The 13,006-nt window shown below is 41.1% G+C and overlaps 1 protein-coding gene across 1 annotated transcript in view; it reads left to right on the top strand.

The window, feature by feature from the left end:
- The window catches only part of PDE5A (phosphodiesterase 5A), a 216,728-nt gene that overhangs the window by 201,987 nt on the left and 1,735 nt on the right, over positions 1 to 13,006 (top strand). The window contains exons 18-20 of the mRNA XM_089684312.1: positions 940 to 1,003; positions 7,565 to 7,639; positions 8,610 to 8,693. Coding sequence (XP_089540438.1) covers positions 940 to 1,003; positions 7,565 to 7,639; positions 8,610 to 8,693 — 223 coding nt within the window. The remainder of the gene's footprint in view (positions 1 to 939; positions 1,004 to 7,564; positions 7,640 to 8,609; positions 8,694 to 13,006) is intronic.

Below are 13,006 nucleotides of genomic sequence, written 5' to 3'. Positions count from 1 at the left end.
ACACAGTACAGGAGATGACCAGAGACTAAAAACATAGTACAGGAGATGACTGCAGACACACTACTGGAGATGACCAGATACTGCAGACATATTACAGGGGATGAACAGAGTTCTTTCAGCAGTGCACAGATGTACAGTTTGTGAAAAACAGCTCATGGTTTGGTTAATAGTCCACAGGCAGTGTATGGGGGGGGGGGGGGGACATACCTGGCCAGCCGTGCTCAGCATCCTCTCTGAGGTCTAGGGGCAGGACTCCCACTCACATCACAACTTCTACTACAGCAGCTCCCTCTTGAGCATACAGGCTGCATGGGGCGGGATCAGTGGAGCTTCTGGACCTGGCCCCATCCCCTCCCTGCTGACTGGCCCACTAATCTAATGAGGCGGCGATGGGGGAGGCCTGGTCAATATTCGCTCCATAAGACGCACAGACATTTCTCGCCATTTTTTGGGGGGGAAAAATTGCATCTTATGGAGCAAAAAATACGGTAGTTATCTAAAGATGCAAGCTTTTGAAATAACTTAGATCCCTCCTTCAGGCTTCATACAATTCATTGTATAAAATCTGAATTGTAAAAAGCCTGAAAAGAGATCTAAGTCATCCCGGAAACTTGGATCTTTAATAACTTAAGTTAGCCAGTAAGGTATATCACTTAAACTCCAAACTTTCAACACGTTTTACCTGATTCAAAGTTTCAAACGTGTAGATTGCTTTTATGTTATGAGGTCTGTGTTGTTATTGAATGCCCCAATAGGTAATCTCAACACTATATGATGAATATACTTTATAATGTATTCCTTGACAGATTGTGGAACGTACGTGGATCACCATGTATACATATGTTTCTACTGTGTTTTGTAATTCTGTGAATGCTGGATACTTTAAATAAAGACTATGCAAAAAAAAAAGTTTCAAACATGATTCTCTGTTCTCTGCAGGGCAATGCTGATGACAGCTTGTGATCTGTCTGCAATAACAAAACCCTGGCCGGTTCAACAGCGGGTCTGTATCTAACTCATTGATGCTCATCTCTGTATATTTATTTCTTAATGCAATTTACATGTGATAATTAAAGCTGAATTCCAGGAATGGATTTTATACCATAGTTACATAGGTCCAGCTTGGACCAGTGTAAGTATGCATATTCCATACCAATGAAATCCATGTGGAAGCAGGAAATCCGGTTAGTAGTCTCTGCTACTACAATGATCACTGCTATCTTCCGGGTTCTATGCAGAAAGGCTGTCATGCTGCATAGTAACCACAGAGGGTCACCTGCTAGGCACAGACACCATTCATAAAATGCCTTAGTTTTTTTAAATGAAAGTAATGTATTCTCTGATTGGACAAGGTGGGAGGCAGGGTGGTGACATCACAGTATGCACCTAGTCCAATCAGAGAATGCCTTGCTTTCAATGAGAAAAATTGGTGTTCTATGGATGGTGCCCATGCCAAGTGAGTGATCCCTGTATTCACTATGCAGCATGGCATCCTTAGGAAGCAGATTGCCACTGGATATAAACCCCAGGGGGGAAGATGCATTAAGACCTGTGCAAAGGTCTAAAGCAGTGGTTCTCAACCTTTCTAACTCCGCGACCCTTTAATACAGTTCCTCATGTTGTGGTGACCCCCAACCATAAAATTATTTTCGTTGCTACTTCATAACTGTAATTTTGCAGTAGGAGGAATAGTGCCACGTCATTGGTGTCAGTGGGAGGAATAGTGCCCCGTCATTGGTATCAGTGGTAGGAATAGTGCCCCGTCATTGGCGTCAGTGGGAGGAATAGTGCCTCGTCATTGGTGTCAGTGGGAGGAATAGTGCCCCATCATTGGTATCAGTGGGAGGAATAGGGCCCCATCATTGGTGTCAGGGGGAGGAATAGTGCCCCATCATTGGTATCAGTGGGGGGAATAGTGCCCCATCATTGGTGTCAGTGGGAGGAATAGTGCCCCATCATTGGTGTCAGTGGGAGGAATAGTGCCACATCATTGGTGTCAGTGGGAGGAATAGTGCCCCATCATTGGTGTCAGTGGGAGGAATAGTGCCCCATCATTGGTATCAGTGGGAGGAATAGTGCCCCATCATTGGTGTCAGTGGGAGGAATAGTGCCCCATCATTGGTATCAGTGGGAGGAATAGTGCCCCATCATTGGTGTCAGTGGGAGGAATAGTGCCCCATCATTGGTATCAGTGGGGGAAATAGTGTCCCATCATTGGTGTCAGTGGGAGGAATAGTGCCCCATAATTGGTATCAGTGGGAGGAATAGTGCCCCATAATTGGTATCAGTGGGAGGAATAGTGCCCCATCATTGGTATCAGTGGTAGGAATAGTGCCCCCTCATTGGTATCAGTGGGAGGAATAGTGCCCCATCATTGGTATCAGTGGGAGGAATAGTGCCTCATCATTGGTATCAGTGGGCGGAATAGTGACCCATCATTGGTGTCAGTGGGAGGAATAGTGCCCCATCATTGGTATCAGTGGGAGGAATAGTGCCCCATCATTGGTATCAGTGGGAGGAATAGTGCCCCATCATTGGTATCAGTGGGAGGAATAGTGCCCCATCATTGGTATCAGTGGGAGGAGGAATAGTGCCCCATCATTGGTATCAGTGGGAGGAGGAATAGTGCCCCATCATAGGTGTCAGTGGGATGAGGAATAGTGCCCCATCATTGGTGTCAGTGGGGGGAGGAATAGTGCCCCATCATAGGTGTCAGTGGGGGGAATAGTGCCCCATCATTGGTGTCAGTGGGGGGAGGAATAGTGCCCCATCCTTGGTGTCAGTGGGGGGAGGAATAGTGCCCCATCCTTGGTGTCAGTGGGGGGAGGAATAGTGCCCCATCCTTGGTGTCAGTGGGGGGAGGATTTGTGCCCCATCCTTGGTGTCAGTGGGGGGAGGAATAGTGCCCCATCCTTGGTGTCAGTGGGGGGAGGAATAGTGCCCCATCCTTGGTGTCAGTGGGGGGAGGAATAGTGCCCCATCCTTGGTGTCAGTGGGGGAGGAATTGTGCCCCATCCTTGGTGTCAGTGGGGGAGGAATAGTGCCCCATCGTTGGTGTCATTTGGGGGAGGAATCGTGCCTCATCGTTGGTGTCAGTGGGGGGAGGAATAGTGCCCCATCGTTGGTGTCAGTGGGAGGAATAGTGCCCCATCATTGGTGTCAGTGGGAGGAATAGTGTCCCATCGTTGATGTCAGTGTGAGGAATAGTGCCCCATCATTGGTATTAGTGACACCAATGATGGGGCACTATTCCCACTGACACCAATGATACTTACCTTGCTGTCCCCTGCTCCAGCCTGGGCTCGCTCGCTCCCTCCCTCTCCCATGGTACAGACACTTACCTGTCAGCTGTCTTCCTTCTCTGGCCGCTCTCCTCCTCTTCACTCGCTCGATCTTCGCGGTGCCGCTCGGCTCCTCCTCTCCAAGCTCCACCTCCTCGCCGGTGATTGGCCGCCTGTGTGCCTCTCCTGAGCTACAGTTCCGGCGGCCAATCACCGGCGAGGATTGATCCCGGGGTGTGTCCAGATGACAGGGGCGGCATGTCATCCCGCCCACACCTGGAGACGGCTAGAGGAGCGGTGTCTCGGTTCCTAAGACCATCGGAAATATGTGTTTTCCGATGGTCTTAGGCGACCCCTGTGGAAGCGTCGTTCGACCCCCAAAGGGGTCGCGACCCCCAGGTTGAGAACCGCTGGTCTAAAGTAAAGGTGAGCGCATATATTGGCTGGTGGCACTGGCACTCTCTTGTTGTAATATCCCAATCAGTTACATATTTCTGGTCTGCAGTTGTGGCTCCTTGTCCTCCCAGTAGAGTGGTGGGAGGTAAAGCCTTCCTTGTTACAGACCCATACACATTACATAGCACTAAAAAGTGGCTACTGTGGGATCTATCTTTCTTAGAGCCCTAGTGCGAATCATTTTTTCAAATTATGCTGTATCTGTACATATTTGAAAGTAAACATGTGCACATGTAGAGTGTATGAAAATCATCCGAAATGTCTATGGGGCCATACACCTAGTTTTCTCCATTCAAGAGAAACCCAGTACAGGATATTTACGGCTATTATTACTATTATTATACAGGATTTATATAGTGCCAACAGTTTGCTCAGCACTTTACAATATATTGGGAGACAATACAGCAACAATACAGTTCAATACAAGAGGGTAAGGAGGGCCCTGCTCCTTGGAGCTTACAATCTAGGCTATGATTTAGAAAAGTTACATATATAAATTAGAAAAAATTACCATCCTAATCGAATATAATTGTATATCCTTATAATATCTCCGTCTCACTTCTAATTAAGTGTGGATTATAAACCCAGCAATACTTTGAAAAACAAAATGGCAGATGACTAGTGCAAAACCTACCTAAAAGGTGGTTTGTAATGAATCCTATGCAGAGTAGTATATCACTACATTGGTGAATGCAATATTGTATTTATTTGATCTCATGGATCGTAGAAAAGGTAGACATTGTCATGGTGAACATAATACAATCATGTTATAAAATCAAAGAATTAAAATTGAGAAACGTTCAGTGTCCTCAATAGAGCTGTATAGCAATAAATGGTCAATATGAGGCTGTGAAGATTCTTCTGTGTTCATCAGATTGAGGTTTCCATACTTAATGACCTAATCAATTAGTTTTTCCTCTTTAACTGTTCCTTAAAATGAACATCAAAGTGTATATGAAGAGGTTCTTAGGAATAAATAGTGGATTATAATGAATAATTTGAATATGATTTAGAAAAGCTGGGTGGTTACCATTGTTGGTTTTACTCACTGGTATGTCATTTTCCTGTCTAGCCAGCTGCAAGCAGCAGTTATTGCATTATTTGTTCTGTGCAAAGCCCTTCCATGTGCACCTTACATTAAAAGTTAGTTATAAATTGGGGTGGCTGCCAATATTTTAGCTAGCATGTTCAAAGGAGACTTCTCAATGTATTTAGAGTTATAAAAACAAACAATAGACTATACATTATCTTTAAACTGTAAAAAATCTAAACAATCCTTTTACCGTACATTCGAAAGGAAAACAGACTCTCCACAACAGTGTATGTTTTGGTTGTACGTTCTGGTTCTCGTAAAAGCAGGCAGCTGTAGGGGGATTTACCACAACATGACTTGAACAGGGAGTGCAGATATTGAGTCTATATGATATACAAGATGTGAAGCCATGAATGTATCCCAACATAAGCAGATGAATTTATTTGAAGCACAGTAAATGTTTACAAAGTGATCACAACATTGAAAATAGAAACAAATAAAAAAGACAGTTTAACAATGTGGATGATGTGGCACCAGATGGAGCCCTGGGCCTCTGGCCAGGAAGCAGAATCCCTGGAAAACAGATAATAATGCAAGAGGAAAGCAAAAACCATGGATATAATTATCTGAATTGCCTGGGTCAATTTCAGAAGGTCAAGTGAAAGCGTCATTATCTGTCTTGGCTGCTGACATTCTGGGGTTTATTTACTAAAGCTGGAGAGTCCAAAATCAGACTCTCTTCTGCATAGAAACCAATCAGCTTCTAACCTCAGCTTGTTCAATGAAGCTTTGGCAATGAAACCTGGAAGCTGATTGGTTTCTATGCAGAAGTGAGTCTGATTTTGCACTCTCCAGCTTTAGTAAATAAACCCCTATGGGTCAGATTGTTTGGGGTGTAAACAAGTACATTCATGAGAATCTGTTGGCTGTGAACCACAATCTTGGTTTTGTATTTTTAACTGTTTCTAAGGTCTTCCTTCTATTGTAAAAGTACTCATACTTCTTAGATGTATGAATGTTGGATGCAGCTCCTGTACTGAAACTCATGTTTGTCTAAGCTTTCATATAGTAAAGGTATGGTGTTTGAGATGATGAGCAAATCAAATGAACTTGACCGAAGTGCAATTTCAGCTAGATTCTTTGGTCTACAAAATGCAGCACAGTGCTGTGTAAAGCAATTATCTTTTAGCACACCTAGGAACTAAGATTGGGAGACAGAGGTGTTCTGTCATCATATCCCACATTCGGTGGAGTCATGGAAGTCTCATCACATTGGTCCATGTCAGTTTTGAGGACCCTGTCAAGCTTGGCTCACACCAAATGGAAGTACTCTGTAATCATAGTGATGCTAAATATTACCCTACTGCGGTGTTTGTGTATACTGAGTCTCAAAGACTTTTAATATTTTCTGTCTGCATTTTGAAATCTTACAGCTGAACTCCAGCCAAACAGCTAAATACACAGATTAAATACTTTTGTATTTTTATCCATCTAGTTGTGAGATTTACACAGAATTGCCAGATATCACAGCTAGGGGAAGATACTACATTCTCTGTTACAGTTACTGTAGAAGAGATACAGCGGGGGTCTTTTCTCCATATCCAGACTAGATGAGTGTTTCTCAATCTTTTTTCAGTCAAGGTACCTTTAGAATTGTAGACAATCTTAAGGCATAAACATTTTGAGTTTTGTGGGCTGCTCTATGTACATGAAACATGCAAGAAAAGTGTCTGCATGATTTTTAAAATTGCGCTACACCAAACTGCTAGTACAATGCAGGTTAGTGGGCGCAGATGCACACTTATTTGCTACATGTGTGGGGAGTGCCATTAAGAATTAATGGCACCTGCACACATATGCAAAAGGCTACACATTTTTGTGCAGTGCTGGAAAATGTCTTCTCCATAATCACCGCTGCTAACACAACCCCCTCCACCCCTCCGAAATCCTCCTTCCTAGCACAAAACCTCTAATCCCGCCTTATCCCTCTCGTCACTACAGGAGTACAGATAGCAGCAGAGAGGAGGAAAGAGCCAGGAGGAGGTGTTGGCTGTGCTCTTTCCCACTTCCCCTCTCACTCCAGCTCTTCTCCCTCCTGTCTGTATACAAGAGATAACTCAGAATGCTCCCAGAAACTGTACAGAATTTGATTACCGCCCCCACCGATAATTTCTGCTACCAGGACAGGAGTAGTGTGTGGAGGAGAGAGCACAGCCTGCACCTCATGCCAGGCTCTTTCCTTCTCTCTGCTGCTGTCTGTACTCCTGTCAGCAACCCAGAATGCCATGCAAGCGCCCGATGTGTCCTTAGTAACCGATGATTTAATTAGTTGTTAGGACATGGGCACCCTGGTTGAGGAACGCTGGACTAGACAGTTAAAGTGCAGCCACAGACTGATGAGGTCTTCTCTGCTAAATCTGCTCTCTACTCCTATCAATGTCATCCTTGCTGTGAGGCTGTGTGGAAGAGGCTTCAAAGTTAGAGTAATTAAACTGGACGTGGGTAAATACCTCTATAAAGGTAGTATTCCGTGAGCAGCATAAACAGTGACAACTGCAAACGTTTTGCACACTGATAGTTTTAACTTCACAAGTCCATAAATTTCCAGTTTTTGCTTTGTATGAGCAGAGCAGTCTAGCTCACACACCTGTGTATATAATATTATGCTCTGTATCGGTGTGGAATCCCTCACTTCTACTCTTCACCTGTTTACATTGCTCCTAGCAGTAACTGTATTGTCTACAATGAGAAGTGTTTTATCTTTTACTGAGAAAATAAAACTTTATGTTTTTAGATAGCTGAACTTGTCGCTTCAGAATTTTATGACCAAGGGGATAAAGAGAGGAGAGAACTGAATATAGAACCAATTGTAAGTATCACCTCCACTTTCCCAGTTGTATTCTTAAAGTGTCCTATTCAAACTTTAATGTGCAAATATGGAAAAAAAACATAAAAATGACAAATGATGTATTCCGTCACTAGCATTAAATTAGAACTATAGCAAAACTTTTTTTTTTTTTATTGGATAGAGCAAGAAAGGGTTATAACCCCTATCAGATTTTTTTTCGCCATCTGTGTCCTATTTCAGATATTTCATTTCACTCTCTCTCCCATAGCCAAACCATCCCTGCAAATAAAGGGAATCCCTTGGGGATCCCCAGGTCACCAGAACTTGTGTCCCCTTTGAAATATGTCCCCTCTAATACTTTTCTGGGGATAACCCAGGACAAATAGAGTCTCCTTAACAGGGGCTACGACCACAAAATAAACTGACAGGGTTTCTAATTACTCTCCACTCTATCCAAAACGTAAGAAAAAATGTTGCCTTTAGTTACTCTTTAACACAATAGATTTTTGAGCCCTTCTTGTATACTTCTATTACCCATTGATCCTGCCAGAAGCTGCAGCTAACAATTTTAGGCAGTTAAAGCAACTGCTTATTTTTTTCTTTTGGCAAAAAAGGCTTAAACCACATTGATAGACTGTGGGGATGGGGGAAACAAATCTCAGAATGAAAAATGCCAAAGGATCCTGCAGCTACCAATAGACCCAGGAAGATCCAGAAACAGCTTAAAAAAACAAGGAAACAGGAGCATGGGATCTCCGTCAGCAATACATGTAGTTTTATTGAACAATTAAAAAATAGTACACTCACGTGCACATCTTGCTGATGGAGATCACGCGCTGCTGTTTCTTTGTTTTTTCAAACTTGTCAATGTTATATGGTTTGTCCTAACCCTTCTGATTGCCAGGTCTACTGGCAGGATCACTCACCATATGTTTAAATGAGTATCAGTCTTGGAAACAGAATGTCATCACATGCTATGCTTATGTTTCAGGATCTCATGAATAGAGAGAAGAAAGACAAAATACCCAGCATGCAGGTTGGATTTATTGACGCAATCTGCTTAGAGCTGTATGAGGTTAGTTGCTTTGTGCTTGTTGTGTCTGTTTATGCTTTTCTCTTAACATTACTTATTTCCCTCCTGTATTTTTTTAAATAATGAGGGGCTAAAGTAAATAATGGCGCAGTACAAAATTGCAACAACTGTCCATACCGATCAGTCATATATGTTTTTTTTACTATTCTTTTGTAAAAATTCTAATTAAGGCAGACGGATATACCTTCATTGCCTTTTTGTATAATAAGCCTGTAAGTATCCATTCTGTCAGTGTTACCAGTCTGTCCAGTTCCAATGTGTGGACTACATAACCCCACGCCCTTCCCCATTATAGAGTTGAAAAGAAGTGGAATGTTAGTATACAGATTGTGGATGGAAGGAGGTTAAACTGTTGCATGCAAAATTTATTCAGGAAGAACTATAACCTCATTGTGTGATAGTCCTTTGAAATCTTCATAAAGAGGACTAGTAATCTGCCCAGTGCTATCACCCAAGGGGCTTGTTAACCTCCCTGTCACAGCAATAAAATTAAACGTTAAAAAAAATGTAAAAAGGTTAAAATAAATAAATAAATAATTTAAAGTTATAATAAAATGAAAAAAATATATAATGAAATGAAAAAAATTAAAAGCATCCTCATTACTCTGCACATTTGAAGCGCCACCTAGTGATAATTCTAGTAACTAGAGATGAGCGAATCGAACCTGGCGAAGTGGAATTCGTTTCGAATATCAGGAAAAATTCGATTCGCATCGAATCCGAATTTTAGCAAACTTCGGGTGCACGAATCGAATTTTTCCCGATCAGCCGGCAAAAGTGTCACTGCAGAGAGCTCCGCTATTTCTGACAGTTCTGACAGTTCATTTACAGCGGTTGAAACATTGTATCTATTTGTTTCCATTTAGGATACAGATGTTTTTATTCGGAAATAAATAGATACAATGTTTCAACCGCTGTAAATGTGAAGGAACTGTCAGAAATAGCGGAGCTCTCTGCAGATACACTTTTTGCTGTACTTTAATTCTTCTTCTTTTCATTCTTCTTCTTCTTTTCATTCTTCTTCTTCTTCTTTTCATTCTTCTTTTCATTCTTCTTCTTCTTCTTTTCATTCTTCTTCTTCTTTTCATTCTTCTTTTCATTCTTCTTTTCATTCTTCTTCTTTTCATTCTTCTTCTTCTTCTTTTCATTCTTCTTCTTCTTCTTTTCATTCTTCTTTTCATTCTTCTTCTTCTTCTTTTCATTCTTTTTCTTCTTCTTTTCATTCTTCTTTTCATTCTTCTTCTTCTTCTTTTCATTCTTCTTTTCATTCTTCTTCTTCTTTTCATTCTTCTTCTTCTTCTTTTCATTCTTCTTTTCATTCTTCTTCTTCTTCTTTTCATTCTTCTTCTTCTTCTTTTCATTCTTCTTTTCATTCTTCTTCTTCTTCTTTTCATTCTTCTTCTTTTCATTCTTCTTTTCATTCTTCTTCTTTTCATTCTTCTTCTTCTTCTTTTCATTCTTCTTTTCATTCTTCTTCTTCTTTTCATTCTTCTTCTTCTTCTTCTTTTCATTATTCTTCTTCTTCTTTTCATTCTTCTTTTCATTCTTCTTCTTTTCATTCTTCTTCTTCTTCTTTTCATTCTTCTTCTTCTTTTCATTCTTCTTCTTCTTCTTTTCATTCTTCTTCTTCTTCTTTTCATTCTTCTTTTCATTCTTCTTCTTTTCATTCTTCTTCTTCTTCTTTTCATTCTTCTTTTCATTCTTCTTCTTTTCATTCTTCTTCTTCTTTTCATTCTTCTTCTTCTTCTTTTCATTCTTCTTTTCATTCTTCTTCTTCTTCTTTTCATTCTTCTTCTTCTTCTTTTCATTCTTCTTTTCATTCTTCTCATTCTTCTTTTCATTCTTCTTTTCATTCTTCTTCTCATTCTTCTTTTCATTCTTCTTCTTCTTCTTTTCATTCTTCTTCTTCTTCTTCTTTTCCTTCTTCTTCTTCTTCTTTTCATTCTTCTTTTCATTCTTCTTCTTCTTCTTTTCATTCTTCTTCTTCTTCTTTTCATTCTTCTTTTCATTCTTCTTCTTCTTCTTCGTCGTGCCCCGTGACTGCCCAAATGAGTGAAGTGTGCGGTGATTCTAAGATCGACGGCACTCATCTGCATGTCATACTGACTGACAGTATTATTTCTCTTCCCCAGCAGACTCCAAGGGCATTTAAATTAAAGGTACAGTGTTCTGCACTAATATAAAGGCTCTCTGAACCCTAGAAACCCTTTTAGTAAGTTAAATTTGCGGCGAATAAATTCGCATCGAATCGAATTTTTCCCGCAAATTCGGCGAATCAGCCGAATCGAATTTTTGAATAATTCGCTCATCTCTACTAGTAACCATAATTTTTTGCCATGTTGCGAAAATACGCAGTGTTAAGGCTTGACTTAACATTGACTTAACTTGACTTAACAACTCATATATTGATTTATACAACAAAATTAGAGGCTACATTGGGTTTGTGTGCAATAAAAATAATTTAAATGCATTTATAATTGGAAAGGTAGATTTGAAAAACAGTTACACAAATATAGCGTAACATAAAGAATTGCACCTGCCATCTTTCTATTCTACAAAGTCTCTGTAGGAATAATATAATGTTCTAGGGGTTTTTAAGTAATTTTATAGCCTAAAAAGCTCCTTTTAATATGAGTTTAAAAAATGAAAAACAAATGCTGTAGAGGGGAAGTGGGTATGCACTGCAATGATACAATGTAATCCTCTGTAATTAACCTCAAAAGGAAGGCCAGACTGTATCAGGTGGTGACCAGCACTTCAGCACTTCAGAAAATGCTGATCCTGAGATCCCCCCAAAACGGCATAATTTATTTAAATTATATTGGAACTTAAATTGATTGTAAAGTATTTTTTTTTTAAATAAAAACATGATGCACTTACCTGCTTTGTGCAATGGAATTGCACCTAGCGGCCCTCATCTTTCTCTTCTTGGATCCAGCTCCGACAGAGCTCCTGGCTCCTCCTATTCTCTGTGTGCCACCATAGGAAGCTGCTTCCTATAGTGGCCCACCTGTGGACTTGATCTTGATCCTGCGTCCATAGACAAAGGCAGCGTGGCTCAGCTGTGCCCCCACTCCCTTTTCATTAGTTTTGACTGACAGCAGCAGGATGCAATTGCTCCCACTGCCTCAGCAAAGCCTGTGAGTGTGGGGAGAGCCGCTACAGACGGGCACAGCGCTGGATCAAGTGAGGACTCAGGTAAGTATAAGGGGACTGAGGGTTGATACTGTTAAAGTTAAAAATGTTTAGGCTTTAGAACCACTTTTCCCAAGAGATTTACTGTATGACGGATGGATAGTTAGGATGATTTAACCCCACCCCATCCATCCACCCAAAACTGAAACAGTGGAACCAAACTAAAAGATCATAGCACCAAACTGGTGTTTGTTGCATAAATCCTTTATTGGTGTAAACAGGCTACATACAGAAAGATGTAAAACCTCTTATTTGTATCTAACGCTAATCAGAGCTTACTCACAAAGTATGCACTGATTAGCGTGATGCTCATAAGAAGCAATATGGTATAGCCATCTGCTATTTCAGTTGGGCTAGTGTATACAGTGACGAGTTGGATGGGAACAGGCTATTTCCAGTGAGCAAGCACAGACCCACCTGGAGCAGTACTGAATATAATGGCTTCAAAACTGAAACATCATTGACTTCTTCAACAAATATATGTATTAAAGCTCCATTCCAGGCTGCTGTTAAACTTATTCAAGCAGTTGGGTCCCCCCCCCCCAACACATGAAATTAGATACTCCTTTGGCCGGGGGCAGTGGATTAGTAGAAATACCTATTAATGTAACCTATAGGTGAGCTTTATTATAATATTATCTGTAGTTAAAAATACATAGGGGACTTTACTGCCACTTTAAAATGTACAGTATTTATGTATGAACTGACTTAAAGTCAACTTTAACTCTTCCTCCATTCCAATTTTTTTTTTACCCCTTCCCACCAGGTGGTGTTTTCTGCACAGTTAAGATACTCACCCACCCAGTGGATTCAGCGTTGTCCCACTGAGATCCTCTTGTCATTGCTAGGCCCACTCCCCCTCCTCCCTTGAGAATTAAGGACAATGAATAGAGATACATAACAAATAACGTGCATATCCCCGGAAGCGCAGCAAGCACTGTGCACGTCATTCACCTAGGTAACTGATGTGCATAGGGGGCAGGGCCACACAGTTTACATGCATAAAAGATAAATGAAAAAAAAAAAACGTGCTATTCATGTAGAGAAGGGGAGGAGGAGTGGAGAAGATGGAGATCCGCATTAACGTTTTTACTTGTGCC

The sequence above is a fragment of the Staurois parvus genome, unplaced genomic scaffold, assembly GCF_062004578.1.
Source record: "Staurois parvus isolate SC_StPar_1 unplaced genomic scaffold, SC_StPar_1.0 ptg000344l, whole genome shotgun sequence".
NCBI classification, from domain to species: domain Eukaryota; kingdom Metazoa; phylum Chordata; class Amphibia; order Anura; family Ranidae; genus Staurois; species Staurois parvus.
Note: the sequence above shows the minus strand (reverse complement) of the source record. Positions and strands in the feature narration are given on the sequence as shown.